Below are 22,367 nucleotides of genomic sequence, written 5' to 3'. Positions count from 1 at the left end.
TCTGATTGACCCTCGTCATTTTTTAAAAATCATGTTTTCTGGGGAATCCCCGGGTGGCTCAGAGCTTTAGCGCCTGCCTTAGCCCCAGAGCGCGATCCTGGAGACCTGGGACCAAGTCGCGCATGGGGCTCCCTGCGTGGAGCCTGCCTCTCCCTCTGCCGGTGTCTCTGCCTCTCTCTGTCTCTCTCTTTCATGAATCACTGGGTGTTATTCTGTATGTTAGTAAATTGAACACCAATAAAAAAATAAATTAAAAAAAAAAATAAATAAATAAATAAATAAAATCTTTAAAAAAAAATTGTGTTTTCCGGACATGTCCTGGTTTGCTGGGAAAAACGTGATGACACTGCTGAAAAAATTAAGCAGAGTCCAAATGCCCAGAGTTCCGCCGCATTGACACAACTATGTAATTTTAATTTGTATTAATTTCTTAAAGATTTTACTTCTTTATCCATGAGAGACACAGAGAAAGAGAGAGATGCAGAGACACAGGCAGAGGGAGAAGCAGGCTCCCTGCAGGGAGCCCGGGGTCACACCCTGGGCCCAAGGCAGGTGTTCCACCGCTGAGCCCCCCAGGTGCCCCTACAACTATGGAATATTTACCGTTTACCTTCAACATAGTTACTTTTTTTTTTTAAGGATGTTTTAATCATACTTGGGCCGTTTCTGAAATCACGTAGGCTCCAAGCGAACCAGGGGCTCTCGGTGCGTCCTGAGCTGCTGGGGGGGGCGGGGAGGCTCGGCGGGGCAGGAGCCCAGGCGCTGGGGTCCCCCGGCGGCTGCGGGGAGCACTGCCCGGGGAGTCCACCCCTCACCCCCACCCCCCACCCTCCACCCGCACTCCCGGGCAGGGAAGCGGAAGCCGCGCAGCCGCAGGCCTCCCTCCCGCCGTCGCTCCCGGGCTCGCTCGGCCTCGGCCTCGGCCTCCGCGGGCTGCAGCACCTGCGCCCCGACCCGCAGGAGGAGCCCCGCCTCGGAGGTAGCGGCCCGCAGGGGGCGCGGCGCGGGGCTGGGGCTCCCCCTGGAGGACCCAGACTTTTGCAGGAGGCAAAGCTTTTGCAGTCCGGGCGGGATCAGAGGGCGGCTTCTGGCCCTTTCCACGGCCCCGGGCTCCATCTGACCATCCCACCGGAGCCGCCTTCTGCCTCTTGGCTTTAACTACCCAAGGACGGGGCGCGGGGGCTCCGCGGTGGAGCGCCCAGGGCGTGACCACCGGGTCCCGGGTTCGAGTTCCGCGTCGGGCTCCCTGCACGGCGCCTGCTCCTCCCTCGGCCTAGGTCTCATGAATAAATACATAAAATCTTAACAACAACAACAACAAAAAACCTCCCCAAGGAAGGTGACCCCGTTGGGCGTCCTCCAGGGGGCCCCACGGCCTCTGTGCCCCCTCCCGAGCTAGGTCAGCTCGCGGTCAGGCCTTGCCCTTTCAGGCCCTCCCTGCGCGCGCAGCCGAGGCCCCCCTTCTCTGAGTCCCCCCGCACCCCGTGCCCCAGGCTGACCCGCACACCTGCCTCCCCTCAGGCTCGGCGGCCGTCATGGGCCGGTGGCGTCCCGGGGCCCCAGGGCGGAGGCGCACGTGGTGATGATGGGCCTCGACCCGGCGGGCAAGACCACGCTCCTGTGCAAGCTGAAGGGCTACGGGCAGGTGGAGACGCTGCCCACCGTGGGCTTCAACGTGGAGCCGCTCGCCGCCCCGGGGCACGCGGGCCTGACGGTGTGGGACGTGGGAGGGCAGCGCCCACTGCGCGCCGCCTGGAGGGACCCCCTGGAGGGACCACCTGGAGGGACCCCCTGGAAGGACCACCTGAAGGGACCACCTGGAGGGACCCCCTGGAAGGACCACCTGGAGGGACCCCCTGGAGGGACCACCTGGAGGGACCCCCTGGAGGGACCACCTGGATGGCACCACGGTGCTCCTGTTCGTGCTGGCCGCGGCGGACGAGCCGTGTCTGCCCTGCCCGAGGCCCTGGCCGAGCTGTGGGCCTGCAGCGGCTCACCCGGGCCGGGCTGCCCGAGGCCCTGCACCGCCTGAGGAGGCTCCTGGGTGCCCGCAGCCCCGCCTGCACCTGAGGGCGCCCCCCGGCCCTGCCCCCTGACGGCAGCACCCGACCTGAGCCTCCTCCAACACCCAGGCCTGCTGGGCCTGGCCGCGCTGCGGGTCCTCTCCTTGCAGCTCACTGTCCCCTTGATGTTGAAAGTCAGCTATTCCATCAATAATAATAGTCTGGGGAAGAAAACACAAATGCCTCCCCACACGCTCACTGCATTGAACAGCTCCTTACCGGGGTGAACCAACTGGAACAATAGAACAATGAATGGTTGGTTGCATTGCAATTGAGACCTAAATTCACAAGGGGGAAGGGGTTTCAGAATCAGGTAAAGAGTACCACCTGGTCAGGGTCGTCATCCTTTTTTTTTTTTTTTAAGGTTTTATTTATTTATTCATGAGGCAGAGAGAGAGAGGCAGACACAGGCAGAGGGAGAAGCAGGCTCCATGCAGGGAGCCTTATGTGGGACTTGATCCTGGGACTCCAGGGGGTCATGCCCTGAGCTGAAGGCAGGTGCTAAACCCTTGAGCCACACAGGAATCCTAGGGTGGTCTTAAGGAGTGATTCCCACCCACCCACCCCACCTCCGAGTGGGTGCCACGGTCATTCTGAGTGGGAGCGGCAGGGCCAGCAGAATTGAGTGGGAGACTCTTGAAACTGTGGGTTTAGGGATCCCTGGGTGGCGCAGCAGTTTGGCGCCTGCCTTTGGCCCAGAGCGCGATCCTGGAGATCCGGGATCGAATCCCACGTCGGGCTCCCGGTGCATGGAGCCTGCTTGTGTCTCTGCCCCTCTCTCTCTCTCTCTCTGTGTGTGTGACTATCATAAATAAAAAAAAAAAAAGAAACTGTGGGTTTAGAGGTTTGCTGGGGTGTTTTGGATCCAGGCAAGAGGCTGGGGCTCGAGGCCTTCCAAAGTGTATCCTTTTCTCCATCCCTGATGAGCTCTCTTCCACCTTTTGTCATCCTGTATTAGTCTTTTTCTTTTTTTAAGATTTTATTTATTTATTCATCAGAGACACAGAGAGAGGCAGAGACACAGGCAGAGGGAGAAGCAGGCTCCATGCAGGAGCCCAATGCAGGACTCGATCCCAGGACCCCAGGATCACACCCTGGGCTGAAGGCGGTGCTAAACTGCCACCCAGGCTGCCCGGTCTTTTTCTAGAACGTTTCATTTTTGTCTTTTTTTTTTTCCCTTTGTCTTTTCTCCATGCAGCATATGCCTTTACTTAAAGATCAGATTCATCAAAGGTTTCATTCATTTATTCATCCTTTTAATCCACAAATATGTAGAGCATTGAATCTGGACAAAAGTTATGAGCCAGGCCCCTGAGATGGACGTATGAATTTTGAAGATACATAGAACAGAAATGCTTCTTTCTCATTATTAACAGTAAAAAAGAAAGTTGAAGATGGATAGCATCCTCCAGGGGTTTTCAGGTGATCTTTGCCTAGGAGCCATGAAGCTCCTGAAATCATTTGCAAAATTATTTGCAAAATGTGATGCTTCGAACCTTTTTCTTTTCTTTTCTTTCTTTCTTTTTTTTTTTTTTTTTTTTTTTTTAGGGAAGAAGATCCATAACTTTTATCAGATTTTCAAAGGCTTTTGTGAGCCCCCAAAGTTAAGCATCGCAGATCTGGTCTTATGTATCATCCCACGGAGGAACACTTTCCATAATCCAACTTCTTTTAACCGCCAGCAGCTCACAGTGGACAGCTGCTCTCATGTTGAGCAGCTCTCTACCCGTTGGCTATTCCCACCCTGTGCTAAAACTGTCCTCCTTATAGCTCCTGACGGGGGTCCTGCCCTCTCTGCAGTGACGCCATACAAGTGGGCCCTCAACACCCATCCAGTACCTGAGATCCACTAGGTCCCTCTACCCGGATTCTTCCCTTCCCTAACATCAGGTTAGGCATGCTAAGTTCTTTCCACCACTTGTCAGTAGGTGTGTTCCTGTGTCGGACATAGGAAACTACAAAGAGGCCAAGACAGTTTGGATGAGGCCTCGGGCCTCAGGGGGCTCTGGCTGGGGAAGCAGTAGGACAAAACTGCCACGAAAATGCCGATAGAGGCGCAATTCAGCAACGGTTTATTGAGCACGTACTGGGACCAAGTCTGTGCTAGGTGCTTTCCAGAGATTACCTCCAGCTGTCTCGCTTCTGCAAAGTAGGTGTCCTGCTCATCTCGCATAATCAGAAACTAGGTGGGGGCGGGGGGGGGCGGTTGTGACTTGCTGGAGGCACAGAGCTGGTAAGCAACATTTCTGGAACTGGAAACCAGCTACGTCTAGTCTACATGATGCCTTTATTTTCCACAACATCATGTTTCTAGAAGGTTTTTTTTTTTTTTTTTTTTTTTTTTTGCGTGAGCAGGTAAGCTTTATTTCTACTTTCAAACTCTTACGACTTTGCATGAAGTCCTCACCCCTAATCTGAGAGATGGCAGGAACTGTACCAAACGACCCACGCCCGCCACAACACAGTGGTGTCCCACCCCCCTTGGGGAAAGGGCGCTTACACTACATACTTTTGGAGACACCCCAAAGGTTGTCTGGCACTTTGGTATAGAAAGGATTTGGTCCAATTTCTTATTGGCTCAGGATAGTAAAAGGCACATAGAGTTGGTTGTTCAGCTCCTCGGGGTAGTGTGGAGCGGAAAGTAGACGGGGTCTGGGACAGAAGGGCAGACCGCCAGGGTGGGCTCGGGGTCTGCACGACAGAGGTAGTTGATCCTGAGCGGCCGCAGGGTGGCTGAGGGCAGCCCGAGTGCTCAGGCTGCGTAGATGCTGCTCTCGTGGTTTTTGTCTGCCCAGTCCACCAGCTCACTGCTCTGAAACCATAGCTGGATCTCCCTCCGGGCCCCCTCCACGGAGTCGCTGGCGTGAATGATGTTCCTGCTGATGTGGATGCTGAAGTCCCCCCTGATGGTGCCGGGGGTGGCCTCAGCTGAGTCGGTGTGTCCTATCATGGTCCTCGAGGAGCACACCACACTGGGGCCTTCCCAGACCATGGCCACCACGGGGCCGGAGGTCATGTAGCTGATGAGCGGTGGGTAGAAGGGCTTCCTCTGCAGGTCATGGTGGTGCTCAGCAAGGACTCTCTCTGGCGCCTGCAGCATCTTCATCCCCACCAGCTTGAAGCCCCTCCTCTCAAAGCGCTGGATCACGTCCCCCACAAGCCGCCGCTGCACCCCATCCGGCTTCACTGCAACCAGGGTCCGCTCTCGAGTCCAGGAGGACCCTCCCGAGTTGGGGTGCGCGAGCAGGCTCGGTCCGGGGGCCCACGGGCCACTCAGCAGCCCCGGCAGCGAGGCGCGCCCCAAGACGCCACCCATGACCCCGGCCCGCGGGCCGCTGGAGCCTGTTTCTAGAAGGTTTAAGCCAAGATTGACCTTCCAGCAGCTGATGTGATGAGGGAAGCAGTCCAGTCGGAGGGAGGAGGCTGCTTGGAAGTAAGAGGCGGAGCGAAGGAAGGACAAGTAGCCCAATGTCCCAGAGCAGGAGGCCGGGGTGTGGGGGGAAGGGGAGTGTGTCATAATAGGAAACAAAGCTGGAGAGAGCTTTAAGCCCAAGCTGGGGACGGTTTGGACTTCCGTAAGCAGGATTTGGCTTCGGGAAGCAAAACCACTGGACCTGCCACTTAGGAGGATACGTTTGTGGCCGGGCAGGGGGAATAAAAAGAAGAGGGACGGGTAGCTGGCCGTCGCCGCAATGGGTGAGAGGAGGGAAGAAAGGTGAGAAATTGAAAGCCTTTCTTAAGGGGAAAACCTGAGAGAAGACGAAGACGCTGCAAGATTTTGAGTGTATGCGACCAGGGGATGGAGTGGCCTGAGAAGGCGGGACCCGGAGGCACAGCTGGGCCGGGCCGCAGCTGGCGGTGGCGCCCTTACCAGCTGTGAAGGTGCCGATAGATGCCTCGGAGCCTGCACGAACCCGGGAGTCCCTGCCGGCTGCACCTGCCAGGCGCCTTTCCGCGGGGGATGGGTCACTTCCTGGCTGAGCGCATCCTGGGCAGGACTTGGTCATCCTGGGTGCCCCGCGTGCCCCAGGCGGTCGCACCGAGTGCTTTCCTGAGGCTCCTGGAGGCCTCAACTGCTTTAGGCGAAGCGTTACGTTAGTTTCTGTGCTTGGGGCTCCTGGCCTTCAAGGTGGCACCGAGCTGGACTCTGCCCATTCACGCGTGGGCCCAGGGATGCGACACCCCCGTGTCCCCAGAGAGACCAGGCGCTTCCTCCTGCTTCCCTGAGCGGTGGACAGGCCTCGCCAGTCGCCTTGGAAGGAAGGCGCAGCTCTGATGCGCTTGCTTTCCTCCTGAGCTCAGAGCAAGACCGTCCTGCGAGCAAGCTCAGGCCCTACCTGCTCCTCCCACGCTGCTGGTGGAGCCTTGGCCTGGGCCCTGGAGCCTGCCCGTGGCTCCTCTAACGCCTCTCTGGCGCCAGGCTCCCCGCTTACACCCAGCCGCTTTGGCTGTGGTTTCGCCCTTCGTTTCTGCCACTCGGGCCTATGCCTTCTTTTGTTCAGGGACAACACCTATTAAGATACAATTTTTTGGTCATCATTTGCCCAACATTTCTGTACCTCTGTGATGTGCAAGATTCCCCGGGGAAGCCAGCCCTGCCTGCCTGCAAGCAAAAGTGGCAGTAGGCCCGGGCTAGCCCTTAGAACTGGGAATTGCACCCCTTTGCCCCTGGCACCTGAGGTGGGGCAGCCAGTAGTCAGTAGGGTGGCGTCAGGCCTTGCTTCCCCACGCGAGGCAGGCCAGGGCCCTCCGGGGCCATGGAAGCAGGAGGTGGGGGCAGATGGAAGGGCTTCCCTCCTGCTCCTCGGCTCAGAGACACACGCATATATATTACAGAGCTACAGACAGGGAACTTTAGGAAAAAACAGATCATGCTTTCTGTTTCGTTTTTTGAATGGTGCCCTCCTTACCTGCGAGGTGCTTTGCCTGTTCCCATCCCCCACACCTTTCAGATCCAGCAAGGAGCAGGAAGGCGGCCAGCGGATGTGGCTAGAACTGCTGGACAGCAGGTGCCGGCTTCCTTCCTGCATGGAAATGACTGTTCTTTTCTTCTGCAAACATGGGGCACAGTGAGAACTGTCCTGGTTTGGAGGGCTGATTGCCCAGCGGAATGTGAGGTCCGCTTTCTCCCTTCCCGGCTCACAGATTTTAAAGGTTCTTCTCCCTCTCTGTCTTAGTCAAAAACCCTCTTTGGTGAAAGTGAACCGCAGGGTTTGGTTTTGACCTGGTTCTGCTGTGTCGTGGTTTTCAGTTGTCCACCGCTCCCCGGTGTGTCTACACCCGCGCCTCCTGCCTGCTGGGCTGGGGTGGCTGCGGCCCTCGGAGCAGACCAGGCGCCCGTGCCCCGCACGTGGGTGAGCCGGGACCTCGCCTCAAGGGTTCAGAACACACACCAACACCTCGTGTTCCGGCCCCAGCCTCGAGGTGGGTGGGTGGTGGTGGTGAGGTCCCCTCACAGAAGGCTTGCACTTTCTCCAGAACCAAGATGGTGCAACTCAAGTGAGGGGTGAATAGGAGGACAGCCCCCCCCCCCCCCCCCCCCCGCCCAGGAGCCCCCCACCCGGCCTTCAGCTGTTCCATCCGTGTCTTTCTGCAGCGCCTGGGGTAAGACGGGAGAGACCGAGTGCAGGAACAGGAGGCGGGGTGGGGAGGCCACCTTTGCTGCCGCCTCTCGCCTCTCGGGGAGGACAAATACAAATTCAAACTAGGAGGCTTCATTGTCCCTCTTTCCAGGAGGAGACTTCTCCCTCCAGCTCCCTTCTTAGAGCATTAGCTTTAGACGACTTGTAGGTTCTTGCCTCTGTCTCTTTGAAATGTGTATAAATCCTTCTAAAAGCTAAACAAAGCCGTTGCCAGCCTTAGGACTCTGGAATGCCTTTCTCAAGGACCGGGGCCAATCCCCCTGGAAGTGCTATCCCGGGGGTGGGGGTGGGGGGTTAGGGCCTGCCTCCGGTCTCTGTGGGAGGGCAGGAGCCTAACTGGGCAAGCGCCTCACTCCACCTTGCAAAACTACCCCCTGTCGTAAAAATAGAAGTTTTTGTTTCTCTTTAGCTTAAAGCCAATTAGCTAACAGACGGCGACCCCAATTACCAGGTGCATCTAGGATGACCTCGTATGACAGATGGTGCCCCGAGGCCTGGTGGCAGCGCAGGGCTGGCTGGAGCAGAGCCCCGCACGCCCTCCTCCTTGCGCTCCGCAGCCCGAGGACCGAGCCACATCGGCTGAATGCGTGTCCGATAAGAAGCCCGACCTCCTCCTCCACGACCCTTGGGGAGAGGCTTCTGGGTTGGCCCGAGACTCGTTCTTATCGGAGCGGCCCAACAGCAGCCTCGGTTGGTGTGGCTCTGAGTTCTGGTTGCACCTGTGACCTGATACAGGGCAATCAATGGGAGAGCACCTGGAAGGTGTCTGGAGGACCCTCAGCTGTGAATGAGGGACGGGAGTCCAGTGGGACCCACGACATTCTCCTTCACAAGACGCGGAAACCTGTGATCGCCTCCAGCTCCCCGCGAGCAGTGTTTCTGGGTGCGCGGGCTCCTGCAGCCCCTTTCCCTTGCGGCTCCTAAGAGCAGCAGCTCAGGAAAGAAAACCACACAATTTTAGAATGGGACAAAGGGAGTCTTTTATTTTTACCTCATTGCCTCGACTTCTACCCCTCGGACAACATTCACCCTCCGGAGGTTCGGCTATACAGCCACAGGGCTTAAGTGTTTAAGAACTTCCCATTAGAAACTGGCCTCAGATTTCAAGCTAAGACCTAATAATGAATCCTTCTCCCTCCCCCGGCCCCCTCCGCACAGCAACTTGGAGCCTGGAAATATCCAGGTGGGGAGCTTTGCAGCCTACTCTAAGCGTGAAATCAGAGGCCTAAACAAATTAGTTCTCACGAGAGCAGTCCCAATTCTTCAAATAAAAGGAGGCATTATGATTATAAATTATTCTCCAGATTATGAACATGCTACTGCATCCCTTTGCCATTTTTATTTACCGTTTTGAAGTCCACAGAATTTCATACCGGGTGAAATGTTGGTTTATCCTGCAGGGAAAATGTAAAAGGGTATGAGAATGTGTACAAAGATTTTGGGGGTCATGAAAATGTTTCCATGAGAGAATCACTACCGAGATGGAGATGCAACCCCACCCTTTGCTCAAATTGATGCTAAATGCAGTTAAGGGCTCTGGTTTGGAGCCTGGCCTTAAAGTTGGTCAGAACTCACTAGAACACCAGCTCTGTGTCTCACCAACTGGGCAACCCAGGCAAATTATTTAGCCCAACTAAGCTCCCGCTGCCTCACCTGCAGAAAGGGACGGGTAATAGGAAGTTCTTGTGAGAGTGCAGCCAGGCAATGCATCCGGCCGGCCAGTGCGTATCTCTTGAGCACCTACTACGTGTGCAGAACACTGAGCCTCGGACACGCGCTACGGGATGAAGGAGACACATGGTCCCTGCCCTCCAACTCACAGGCTAGCTTTCCACGTGGGACGACTATTAAGTCAGGCCCCAGCGCGTTAAAGATGCACAGAGTTCTGGGCACCTGGGAGGCTCAGCGGTTGGGCATCTGCCTTTGGCTCAGGGCATTACCTTGGGGTCCTGGGATCAAGTCCTGCATCAGGTTCCCTGCAGGGAGCCTGCTTTTCCCTCTGCTTGTGTCTCAGCCTCTCTCTGTGTGTCTCTCATGAATAAATAAATAAAATCTAAAAAAAAGAAAAAGAAAAGAAAGAAGGAAAAGAAAGAAACAGAGTTCTGGAGGCCCAGGCTTCTCTTGCACATTCCTTCTTCCCCCCCTAGAATGTTCCAGGCCCAGACTGGAAGTAAAGGAGGTAAAGGGGGTGTCATCGCTGGGGTAAAGGGTAGAGGGGGTAGGAGTGAGGTCACAGCAGAGCTCTTATGAATTCGGAAACTCTGGACACTTAGCCTCCATCTACCTTCCTACCATGCCTCCTGACCTCTCTTAGTGCTTCTCTGCCCCTTCCTGGCCCAGAGCACTTTCAAGAGAAGTACTGTAAGCCTAGACTTAGTATCTCCTCCATGCACTCGATCTTTTCATCATCTGAGCAGGGCTGACACGCAAGGTTCCTCTAGTCTCAGGTGTGCAACATAGTGATTGGACAGGTTTATACATTGCCTTCTTCACCACGTTTAAACGCCCCCTCCTCTTGCAAAAAGCTAGTAGGTTGGAGGGATAGGAATGAGTTCAGAAGACTGGACATTGAAGCTCACACTCAATTCCACTCCTCTTTGAAATTCCACATTTATAGGTTCCTTCCTTGGATTTCAGTTTTTAAAAGAAAATATCCCCAGAAGAAGCAAGGGTCATTAGTTATTTGCACTTTAATGCAAATGAATTCTTAAGACCCTCTTGGGTTTCCTTAGGAAGGCGAAACTCAAGGTTGAGAACAGCTGAAAAAAGTAAGGTGTGCTGCCTGAAAGGAAAGAGCTGGAACTCCACAGCTTTGCTCAGGGCCGTCGGAGTGCGGACCGCGCACCTCTCATTGTCCACACAGCGAGGAACTAGTGTGTGTAGGAAGAAGGCCCAGGAGGGAAGGTGGCCCACCAGTTGACGAGCCTCCCCGCAAACGCAGGGCTCGCACAAGCTTCAGGCAGCTTGGTGGTATCTTCCTCTTTTTTTTTCCAACTATATTTTTTATTAGGGAAAAAGTAAACATATAGAAACACTATAGTGTAATGCACACCCATGTGCTCCCTTTGAAGTCGGTACAATCAGCATCTTAACATATTAGCTTTATCTTTACACGTATGTGTGTCCGTGTATTGTTTCTCCGAACCATTTGAAAATGAGCTGTGGACATTGTGATAGTTCTGCCCTACATGTCTCAGGGGAAGGTCATTATCGCACATAATAGAAATATATACATAATCCATGATGGCGCCTGAGGAAATTTAAAATAATCCCCTAATATAGTCTCATAGTCAATCCATATGGAAATTTCCCCCACTGTCCCTAGAATGCCATTGCATTTGGTTAGTAAGTCTCTTTCTCGTCTTCCCTAGACCAGTCCTTTTGTTAGCCCCCCATCCCCCTTTGAAGGGACCGGGTTATCTAACTCAAGGAGGGTTTCACAACTGAGTTGCCTGATGGCTCCCTTGTGGGATCATTTACCTTGTCCCTGTATCTCGTAAAGCTTGTCGACTGGAAGTTAGATCTAAAGGCACGGATAGATTCAGATCAGATGTTTTTGGCAAGTCGCAGGGGTGAAGTTTTGTACTTCAATATTGCATCACGTCAGGAGATAACATCTGCTGTCTCACCAGCGGTGAAGTGAGGTCTGGCAAAGGCAGTGTAGATCTCCCCACCGTAAAGATCCGCTTTTCCCTTCCCAGGGACCACGGAGAACGCTGGGCGCGGAGTGACTATCCTGTGCAGGTGCATCACTCACATGTAGACAGACAGTGGAGAATGCCAGGACATCTGAGAAAGAGCCTCCCACAGGAAAGAGAGACAAAGACAGACAGACAAACAAAAAAGTAACTCAGAAAGAGATCAGTGCAAGAAACAAAAGAACACTTCCCCCAAACAATAAATAGCTTTAGAAATAAGAGAAGACGTCACACCCATAAGGCTAGATCACCATAAAAATAATATTTAGAAAACAAGAAAGAGCTCCTGGAAGTCTGTACTGCAAACTGAACACCCAAAGTTGGAACACGAGGTAGAAACAAAAACCTCTTGGGGCAACTGGGGGCTCAGCGGATGAGCGTCTGCCTTCGGCTCAGGTCATGACCCCAGGGCCCTGGGATCCAGCCCCCCATTGGGCTCCCTGCTCAGCGGGGAGTCTGCATCTCCCTCTCCCTCTGTCCCCACTTTTGTTGTCTCTCTGAAATAAAAAAATAAACTCTTAAAAAAATTCTGAGAGCAGTTTTAACAATGAAATTGGACTATAACCCTTAGGGGGCAGAAAAAAAACTATGAATCCATGCTGATGTAAATAAATAATGAGTAAATAAATGGAAGAGAAGGGACGGTTCTACCTTACAAAAGAATTACATCAACACATGTGAAAGACAGGAGGAAAATAGAAAATTACCATTAAGAACATCGCAGTAATAACTGTTGTAGGCAAGATTCGGCAATCCAGGCTAGAATTAGTGGGTGGAAGTTTGAGGATCAACAGGATATTTGCATAATCTTAAAGTACGTCCACTAGAGGCTCCTCAAAAAATTAAAAATAGGACTACCCCATGATCCAGTGATCACCCTACTGGATTTACTCAAAAAATACGAAAGTGCTAATTTGAAAGGATACATGCACCCCCGTGTTTACTGCAGCGTTATTCACAGTAGCTGAGACAGGCAGCGGTCCAAGCGTCCATCGCAGATGAAGGGACCAAGATGTGGTATCTACATGCAGTGGACTATCCCCTGGTCATACATATGAGGAAGTCTTGCCATTTGCAACAACATGGATGGATCTTGGGAGTAGAAAGCTGAGTGAAATAAGTCAGTCCGAGAAAGATAAATACCATATGATTTCACCCATGGGTGGAACTCAAGGAACAAAACAGACAAGCAAAAGAGAAAAAAAGAGAGAGAGGCAAACCAAGAAACAGACTCTTAACTACAGAGAACACACGGCTGGTGACCCGAGGGGAAGGGGGTTGGTGGGTGGGGAGGGGGTAAATGGGGAATGGGGGTTAAGGAGGGCTCTTGTGATGAGCCCCGGGTGGTGTGTGCAAGTGTTGGGATCACTACACTGTGCACCCGAGACTAACATGACACTGTATGTTAACTATGCTGAAATTAAAATAAACATTTTTAAAGAGTGTGTCTACTGGTATCTTTACTAATTATGAGAAGAAAAATAGTTACAGTGGAGAAAACTGGCACAAACCATATAGCCAAGGGGTCAAGATTAACGCTGTCAGTAAGAAGCTGCATCACTTCCGTGGTATTCTTGCCAAAAAAAATCTAGAACCGTGGCCTAATCATGAGAAACCAAAAAAAAAAAAAAAAAAAAAAATCTAAACCATGGGACATTCTACCAAGTACCTGACCACTATTCTTCAAAACTGTTAAGATCGGGGATCCCTGGGTGGCTCAGTAATTTAGCACCACCTTCAGCCCAGGGCGCATCCTGGAGTCCTGGGATCGAGTCCCGTGTCGGGCTCCCTGCGTGGAGCCTGCTTCTTCCTCTGCTTGTGTCTCTGCCTCTCTCTCTCTCTCTCTGTGTCTCTCGTGAATAAATAAATAAGTAATCTTCTTTTTTAAATAAGTAATCTTAAAAAAAAAGCTGTTAAAAAAAAAAAAGCTGTTAAGATCATGAAAGACAAAGCAAGACTGAGGAATTGCTCCCCACTCGAAGAGACGAAGAAGACTCCAGAACCAGCTATAATGTGGGATCCTGGAATGGACCCTGGAAACATAAAATGACATTATTGGGGAACACTGATGAACTCCAAAGTCTGCAATTCAGTTAATACCAGTGTATGAAAATTATCGCCTTCGTTTTGATCATTGTGCCATGGCTATGTTAGGTGTTGGCATCCAGGGCAGCCCGGTGAAGGCATTAGGTGGAGCACTAATGTGTCTGCGACCTTTCCAGCGTCTACGATTATTTGAAAACAAAAAGTAAGATGAAAACGTTCTGAAGGAAAATCATTGCCAACCCAGAACGTCAGACCTGATCAGTCAATTGTGCAGATAGAATAATGACATTTCCAGAGAAGCAAAGAAAGACGCTTGTCCCTGCAGCATGGGATTCAACACCCAACGAGGAGCAAAGGAGTTTCCAGAACAAGAGCTACGCAGGGGCTGCCAGCGCCACCTGTCAGCTGGGAGCCAGAGAAGGAATGGATCCCATAAGGACGTCTCACTTCATGTCTTTTGTCATAAATCAAAAAGAGGGAAAGGTTTACCTTATCGGCCTGATTCTATCAGGGAAGCTTTCAGTTTTGAGAGTTTAGGTTGTCTTATTGGTAAGTACACAGAAAATGAAGCAAACAAACAGCAATAATCAGCTCCTGGAGAAACAAAGGGTCACACTGAAAACACATGTAATCATAGTTTACTATCATACCCCAGCTGTCAACGGTTTTATTTTCATATTCATAACAGTACATACACTAAATACTCGTTGAACCAAAATGTCTACGTTGGGAATATGGGGAAGGGGATTATATGCACGTGTGGGGGTGAGAACTGGTGTGGGGAAAGCCAGACGGCTCAAGTCTCGCCTTCCAAGGTCAGAGGAGACTAGGTTGTGTGTGATGATGAAAAAAAAAATCAAGAAACAGCAACAGACACATGGGAGGGGAAAGTAGGGAAAACTAGCCAGTTTTCCGGGGGAGAAGGTATTAGGGGTTGGGAGCAGTGGGGCAAGAGGCTGTTGTTTTTCATTATAAGCCTCTACTTTTATTTCCCTTCTGAAACTACATGTCTGTATTCTTTTTATTAAAATAAATAAGTAAATAAAAACTACATTTTAAATAATAAATAAATAAGTGGAGAGCAACCGAAATGTCCTGGGTAACTGTGCTCCCCTGGCTGTTGATGTAGGCACCTAAAGCTGCCCATTGGAGGCTCTGGCCTTGCCCGTGTGGCACCCCTGACTCTTGGGTAAGGCTGATGCTCACCTGGGTGCCGTCCTTGGCACCTGTGTGTCAGAAAGGCTCTCCAGCCTCAGCCGTGGAAGAGTTGTTTGGAGGCCACGCTGCCTTTCTGTGCCCACTGCCTCCACGGGCCTCGGGATCACTCGGGTGGTGTGTCCCTCTGTGGCTCATGGAGCCTGTGAGATCTTCAGGAAATTCCCCGAGAGAAGCTGCTATGAAAACAACCACTGAGGAACAAGTCTTTTTTTCCCCCTCCTTTCCCCCGCATCTGACTTCCCCGGGCCTGCTGGGTCCCCAGGCCATCTTCACAGCCAAATGGCTCTGTGACAACTGGCTCCATGGCTCCCTGGAGCCCTGACCTGTGTCCCCAGCTCTTCACTCCCTTCTCTGCCCATTACCGGGGCATGGCCTCCTCGCAGATGACCTTGAGCTTGGTTGAGTGACCTGTGGTCAAGGGGATGGCAGCAGATGTGACATGAGTGGGGGCTAGAACTGTGCTTTCACACCCGGGCTCAGTCTCTTCCACCTCGGCTGGAGCCATTGGAGGAACAAGCTTTGGGCAGCGTGCTGTCCTCGGAGGGTGAGAGACATGAGGAGGACAGCCACCACCGCCGTGGCCGTCCAGGGTCCCCAAGTAAGGGCGGCCCCCTGGAGCCCTGGCGGCCTGTGCAGAACCGACCGGCTGAGCCTGTTCCCATCGGCTCCAGCCCAGACGACAAGCGGAGCTCCGCAGGCAAACGCTTCCTGCTGCATGGAACCCAGGAGATGTTTGCCTCGAACCTGACACTGGCTGACGAACACGGGCCCCCAACACTAGGGACGATCGTTCTGGGTTTATATCAAGATCTCCCAGGTTTATGAGGCCCAGGATGGCATTCTGAGGAGGCGACTGGGAAGCAGCCACGGTCGCCCTCCCCTGCGTGCCCTGGATGTGACTGCACTTATGTTGAACCCTCTTGGACACAAAGCAAGAAAGCATATGCTCAAGTAAGGCAGGGTATCCCCTGCCACCCGCCGCACCTTCCTGAGGTTCCAATGTCCTTTCCTCAGCACATATACGATTAAAGACCCAAGCTGGCTTCCTGTTGTGAGGCATGTGAAATTGCATGTTTGATCTCGTACGGCCCTTTGTTCTCCAGTTGCACGTGCTCTCAGGGTGTTCCCGGCCCCTGGGCTCCTTCCCCATCTTGGCGACGTGTGGTGGATCTCACGTGAACATGCTGATGAGAGGAGTGTGCTGGGAGCAGGTCCTAGTAAGAGGGGGAGAGTGGGCAATGGTTCCAGAGGCCCGAGAGCCCGGAATGAGTTCACCCGGGAGGGACAGTGAAGATGTGGACCCAAAGGGGACTCCTCTGGCCACTCCTGTCACCCTAGGATGGCTCAGGGGCTGGGCAAACAAGCGTGTGGTGGAAAACAGGGCTGAGTAGGATTAGGGCTGAGCAGATGGGCCGCATGGGGCTGGCTCGGGACCCGGTGAGCCCAGGTTCCCTTCTAGGAGGGGCTGGTGTCCTAAGAGACGCCATCTGGGGTGGAATGCGGCCCTGAGTTGAGGCAGCTGATGGCGCTCAGAAGGCGACACATGGTTTGGGCTGACGCTTCCCAAAGTAGGTTCCGTAAAGCTCTAGTCTGAGGGGTGGCACATGCGGTGGACCTGAAAGGGGGCTTCCTGGGCCAACCATTGGGAAATGCTGGGCTCGGTGACCATAAACAGGGTTTTCCACCAGGGGAAATCTCAGAGCCCTGACTCCAATGGTGGGAATAGCCAACCCAAGAGACGGATCCCAGCCGTGGAAGGCAAAGCATGACGTGGAACCGAGAAGCTGTGGCCAGCACCCTGGGGCAGGAGCCTGGCGCCTTGCAGGCGGGCATCGTCACCAGCACCGCCGAGGCTCCTACCCTGGCGAGGTCTGCTTAGGCCTTCGGGATCACAGGCAAATGAGCTGGGGCTTGAGGAAGATCCTGTCCACATCCCCCTGCCCCTCGGGAAACTGGAGCGCTAACCCACAGGGAACAAAAGGAGGGAGCGGCCCAGGTACAAGCTACGTGGGCAGGAGGCCGGGCCCATGGGACCCAGATCACGGTGCATTGACAGTCCCTTGAGAAACCCGGATCACAGCAATACATTAAGAAGATTATTCACCATGACCAAGTGGGATTTATCCCTGGGATGCAAGGCTGGTTCAACACTCGTAAAGCAATCAATGTGATTGATCAGATCAGCAAGAGAAAAAACAAGAGCCATAGGATCCTCTCAATAGATGCAGAGAAAGCATTTGACAAAATACAGCAGCCATTCCTGATCAAAACTCTTCAGAGTGTAGGGATAGAGGGAACATTCCTCAACATCTTAAAAGCCATCTATGAAAAGCCCACAGCAAATATCATTCTCAATGGGGAAGCACTGGGAGCCTTTCCCCTAAGATCAGGAACAAGACAGGGATGCCCACTCTCACCACTGCTATTCAACATAGTACATAGAAAACCCAAAAGACTCCACTCCAAGATTGCTAGAACTCATACAGCAATTCGGCAGTGTGGCAGGATACACAATCAATGCGCAGAAGTCAGTGGCATTTCTATACACTAACAATGAGACTGAAGAAAGAGAAATTAAGGCGTCAATCCCATTTATAATTGCACCCAAAAGCATAAGATACCTAGGAATAAACCTCACCAGAGAGGTAAAGGATCTATACCCTAAAAACTATAGAACACTTCTGAAAGAAATTGAGGAAGACACAAAGAGATGGAAAAATATTCCATGCTCATGGATTGGCAGAATTAATATTGTGAAAATGTCAATGTTACCCAGGACAATATACACTTTTAATGCAATCCCTATCAAAATACCATGGACTTTCTTCAGAGAGTTAGAACAAATTATCTTAAGATTTGTGTGGAATCAGAAAAGACCCTGAATAGCCAGGGGAATATTAAAAAAGAAAACCATATCTGGGGGCATCCCAATGCCATATTTCAGGTTGTACTACAAAGCTGTGGTCATCAAGACAGTGTGGCACAAAAACAGACACATAGATCACTGGAACAGAATAGAGAACCCAGAAGTGGACCCTGAACTTTATGGTCAACTAATATTCGATAAAGGAGGAAAGACTATCCACTGGAAGAAAGACAGTCTCTTCAATTAATGGTGCTGGGAAAATTGGACATCCACATGCAGAAGAATGAAACTAGACCACTCTCTTGCACCAGACACAAAGATAAACTCAAAATGGATGAAAGATCTAAATGTGAGACAAGATTCCATCAAAATCCTAGAGGAAAACACAGGCAACACCCTTTTTGAACTTGGCCACAGCAACTTCTTGCAAGATACATCCACGAAGGCAAAAGAAACAAAAGCAAAAATGAACTATTGGGACTTCATCAAGATAAGAAGCTTTTGCACAGCAAAGGATACAGTCAACAAAACTAAAAGACAACCTACAGAATGGGAGAAGATATTTGCAAATGACGTATCAGATAAAGGGCTAGTTTCCAAGATCTATAAAGAACTTATTCAACTCAACAGCAAAGAAACAAACAATCCAATCATGAAATGGGCAGAAGACATGAAGAGAAATCTCACAGAGGAAGACATAGACATGGCCAACATGCACATGAGAAAATGCTCCGCATCACTTGCCATCAGGGAAATACAAATCAAAACCACAATGAGATCCCACCTCACACCAGTGAGAATGGGGAAAACTAACAAGGCAGGAAACCACACATGTTGGAGAGGATGTGGAGAAAGGAGGACCCTCTTGCACTGTTGGGAATGTGAACTGGTGCAGCCATTCTGGAAAACTGTGTGGAGGTTCCTCAGAGAGTTAAAAATATACCTGCCCTACGACCCAGCAATTGCACTGCTGCGGATTTACCCCAAAGATACAGATGCAATGAAACGCCGGGACACCTGCACCCCGATGTTTCTAGCAGCAATGTCCACAATAGCCAAGCTGTGGAAGGAGCCTCGGTGTCCATCGAAAGATGAATGGATAAAGATGTGGTCTATGTATACAGTGGGATATTCCTCAGCCATTTGAAACGACAAATACCCACCATGTGCTTCGACATGGAGGGACCTGGAGGGTGTGACACTGAGTGAAGTGAGTCAATTGGAGAAGGACAAACATTATATGTTCTCATTCATTTGGGGAATATAAATAATAGTGAAAGGGAATAGAGGGGAGAGGAGAAAAAATGAGTGGGAAATATCAGAAAGGGAGACAGAACACAGACAGACTCCTAACTCTGGGAAACGAACTAGGGGTGCTGGTGGGGGTGGGGGTGACTGGGTGACGGGCACTGAGGGGGGCACTTGATGGGATGAGCACTGGGTGTTATGCTATATGCTGGCAAATTGAACTCCAATAAAAAATAAATAAAAAAAAAAAGAAACCCAGATCAGACCTACGGTAGCCGCTGTCACAGCTGGGGACCCCGAGGCTGGCGCTGGGCTCGTCAGCCCCGGGGAGGACGAGCCCAGCGGAGCCCTAGCAGCCGGGGACCTCGGTTCCCGCGGGGCTGACACCCTGCCCTCCGGTGCTGCTGAAAAGCCCCTCTGTCCCGAGGCACTAGGGGAACGTGCCTCGGAGGGGAAAGAGGAGGGGGCAAGAGCGAGGAATCACATTCACGCCGCCGTCGGCACCGGGTGACTGGGCCGCAGGCTCTCTAGCCTTCCCCTGCCCTCCCGCGCTCGTGGCCGGGTTTGGGCCACCCCGCTCCAGGCCTCAGCACCCTGCTGTGTTTGTTCTTATTGTTTTTAAGCCTTTTATTTCTTTAATTCCTGAGACCCAGAGAGAGGGCAGAGACCCAGGCAGGGGGAGAAGCCGGCTCCCTGCAAGGAGTCCCCGGGGTCACACCGTGCGCTGCAGGCCCTGAGCCGCCCGGCGCCCTCTGTTAGGTTTTCTAATCGACTTACAAGAATTCTCCAACCATGTAGGGCGAGTCTCTTAGTGGAGCACATTCTGCAACTGTCTTCCTCCTGTGGCTTCCTTTCTCACTCTGCGCATGGTGGCTTTTGGTGGACTTTAGTGCAAACTTACGGCGGCTTTCTGTATCCTTTTTGAGAAACCAGTCTTCTGGTATTCTTTTTCTTCTTGAAGTGTTTATTGTTCACTCTTCATAGTTACATCAAGCATCCGCCCAGAACTGACACTGCACGGTGTGAGGTAAGGCTCAGGATTTATGTTGGCCCATGCGGACGTGCAGCGGAGCAGGTGCCATTTACTGAAAACCACCCTCCCCCCATTGCTCGGCAGTGGCACTTTGGGCACGAATCCAGTGTCCATATATGGAAAGCTGTGTTTCTGGACTCTCCAGTCTGTTCCATATGCTACTTAACTATTTCCGTGCCTGTGATACATCGCCTTAATTGCCACAGCTTCATATTAAGACAATGTCTGGTAGTGTAAATCCTCTAATTCTGTTCTTTCTTTCCCCCCTAAGATTTATTTATTTGAGAGATAGAGAGGAGAAGGAGCATGAGCGAGAGGAGGGGCAGACAGAGAAGGAGAGAGAGCGCATCCCAAGCAGGCTCACTGCAGAGTCCAGAGTCCGACTCAGGGCTCAGTCCCAGGACCCTGAGGTCATGACCTGAGCCAAAATCACGAGTCGGAAGCTTAATCAACGTAGCTATCCAGGCACCCCCAGCTCTGTTCTCCTACAAGCTTGTCTTAGCTTTCCAAGCCCTTTGCGTTTCGTTCCCCTAAAACATCTTAGAGTCAACTGGTTCATTATCATTTTTTTTTAAGTCTCCTGGTATTTTTGACTCAGGGATTACCCTGAATCTATATATATCAAATTGGAGAGAATTGACTTCTTTACAATCTTGAATCTTCTAAAATATGAACATGGCCTCTCTTTCCACTTATTTAGATCTCATATAACGTCCCTCAATAATATTTTATAGTTTACTTCCTTATCTATCTTTCATTTTTTCCCCTGAGCGTTAGAATGTTTCTATGCGGTGGTAAATGGTTATTTCAGGTTTTAAACATTTATCAACAACTGGTTTGCTTTTAATTTCATGGATGCTATGTTGTGCGGCTCAGTGCTCCCCTGAGTGACGTTCCATGAAATGCCATCTCACTTGTTAAAGCGGCCTGGTCAGTATGTTCAGAAAAAGTTGGGTTAACCAAGTAATCAAGTTTCTTTATTGCACGACCGCCAAAGCCTTTAATGTGATAATCTAAGAGCCTCCAAACTCATCTGGCTACACTTACTCCATATTCAACAAATACTGTCAAGATGCAGTGCGGGAAACAGGAGTCGTCCAGGGCTTCTGAGGAGTCCGCACAGGAAGGTAGGCGCTTGCAAAACTCCCCGGGAGACTGCAAGAGCAGGTACTTGGCTAAGCTTCTAGGAACGACTCTCGGATGCTCACGGAGGGAGCCCCCCCAAGGGAGGCAGTACTGAAGAGGTCACCCCGGGAGCCCCTCAGCCCACAAGCACTACTTTGTGCTTATGCCGCAGCTGCAACTGCCTCTCAGAACCTAGGAGGTGGAACACAGACGCCAAAGCTCCTCACGTGTCACCAAAAACAAACAAACAAAAAAAAACAACAACAACAACAGAAAAAAAAAAAGGAGGAATACTTGAAATGATTCCCAGGCGTTTATCCTCTAGACCCCTCAGAGGTCCTGAAAGGGGAAACCAGGTTCGCATCCAGGACCACAGGCGCGGCCAGGGCCTCCCCTCCGCAGGGCAGGACGAGGCAGGGAGGAGACAGTGTGGACTCCCCGAGTGCCTGGGCTCTGGGCCGCCCTTACCCGGGTGTAAGGTCCAGCTGTGAGCCTCGAGTGTCGCGGGCAGTGAGCCTGTGTAACTGCTGCTCTCGCCGCGACGGACCTGCTACGATGTCGTGAAACACCGTGTGCTCACAGAAGTCATGCAAGACTGCGTGCTCACGGATGTCATGCAACACCGCATGGTCACCGAAGTCGTGCAACACTACGTGCTCACAGAAGTTGTGCAACACCACGTGCTCACCAAAGTCGTGCAACACCACGTGCTCACCAAAGTCGTGCAACACTGTGTGCTCAAGGATGTCATGCAACACTGCGTGGTCACTGAAGTCGTGCAACACCCCACACTCATGGATGTCGTGCAACACCGCATGGTCACCTAAGTCGTGCAACACCACGTGCTCACGGATGTCGTCCAACACCGGATGCTCGCCATCCCTCCTGCACTGCAGGGAAGCGCCAGGGGCGTGCCTGGCAGCTGCCACTTCCCCACCACATTGTCATGTTACTCTTTTTTTTTTTTTTTAAGATTATTTTTATTCATGAGAGACACACAGAGAGAGGCAGAGACACATGCAGAGGGAGAAGCAGGCTCCGTGCAGGGAGCCCGACATGGGACTCGATCCCGGGACTCCAGGATCACGCCCCGAGCCAAAGGCAGGCGCTTTAACCGCTGAGCCACCCAGGCATCCCGTTACCTTACTCTGTCACTCTTACTCCCCCGGTGTTCCTAGCTCCCCATTTACGTCTTGCCACCACTGTGCGCGCATTCCTCAGTGTCCCGCTCTGGACCGGGGCAGACGGAAGCCCGCCACCCGCGGGGCGCCGGCCATCCCGGGTTCGACGACCGTCATGTCCGTGGGCTTCACAAATTTGACCAAGTACAGAAATAAACTAGAAGCGTCCATTTCATCTCCGGCTTCACTCTGGCAACCGAAAGACCCGTGAGAGGGTTCACAGTTGAGACGAGAGTATGTTCTTGAA

The 22,367-nt window shown here is 52.0% G+C and overlaps 1 protein-coding gene across 9 annotated transcripts; it reads right to left on the bottom strand.

Moving 5' to 3' along the window:
* Positions 1 to 3,292: 3,292 nt before the first annotated feature.
* LOC112678922 (nucleoside diphosphate kinase, mitochondrial-like) lies at positions 3,293 to 22,248 on the bottom strand. 9 transcript variants are annotated; one of them, XM_049099378.1, is made up of 9 exons: positions 19,559 to 22,248; positions 15,652 to 15,881; positions 9,646 to 14,840; positions 9,359 to 9,482; positions 9,052 to 9,099; positions 8,154 to 8,638; positions 6,974 to 7,087; positions 5,935 to 6,574; positions 3,293 to 5,486 (listed from the first exon to the last, which is right to left on the bottom strand). In XM_049099378.1, exons 8-9 carry the CDS (start codon positions 6,068 to 6,070, stop codon positions 4,816 to 4,818), a joined length of 807 nt encoding a protein of 268 aa, XP_048955335.1. In that variant the 5' UTR covers positions 6,071 to 6,574; positions 6,974 to 7,087; positions 8,154 to 8,638; positions 9,052 to 9,099; positions 9,359 to 9,482; positions 9,646 to 14,840; positions 15,652 to 15,881; positions 19,559 to 22,248; the 3' UTR covers positions 3,293 to 4,815. The 9 variants fall into 9 exon arrangements, with proteins under 9 accessions (XP_048955335.1, XP_048955340.1, XP_048955338.1 ...); XM_049099383.1 differs by lacking the exon at positions 9,359 to 9,482 and having other exon boundaries at positions 8,154 to 9,099; positions 9,646 to 9,758; positions 11,186 to 11,228; positions 11,335 to 14,840; XM_049099381.1 differs by lacking the exon at positions 9,359 to 9,482 and having other exon boundaries at positions 5,935 to 6,315; positions 6,401 to 6,574; positions 8,154 to 9,099.
* Positions 22,249 to 22,367: the final 119 nt, after the last annotated feature.

This window comes from Canis lupus, chromosome 22 (genome assembly GCF_003254725.2).
Source record: "Canis lupus dingo isolate Sandy chromosome 22, ASM325472v2, whole genome shotgun sequence".
NCBI lineage: Eukaryota > Metazoa > Chordata > Mammalia > Carnivora > Canidae > Canis > Canis lupus.
The sequence above is the reverse complement of the archived record's forward strand: the minus strand, read 5'-3'. Positions and strand labels throughout refer to the sequence as shown.

What these genes read in the sequence shown, in the direction of transcription:
- LOC112678922 (XM_049099378.1), bottom strand. Translation starts at nt 6,070, where the DNA reads ATGACCAAGTCCTGCCCAGGATGCGCTCAGCCAGGAAGTGACCCATCC. An exon ending in TATCGGCACCTTCACAGCTG is followed by an intron (nt 5,487 to 5,934) that starts GTAAGGGCGCCA and finishes ACTTCCAAGCAG; the next exon opens with CCTCCTCCCTCCGACTGGAC.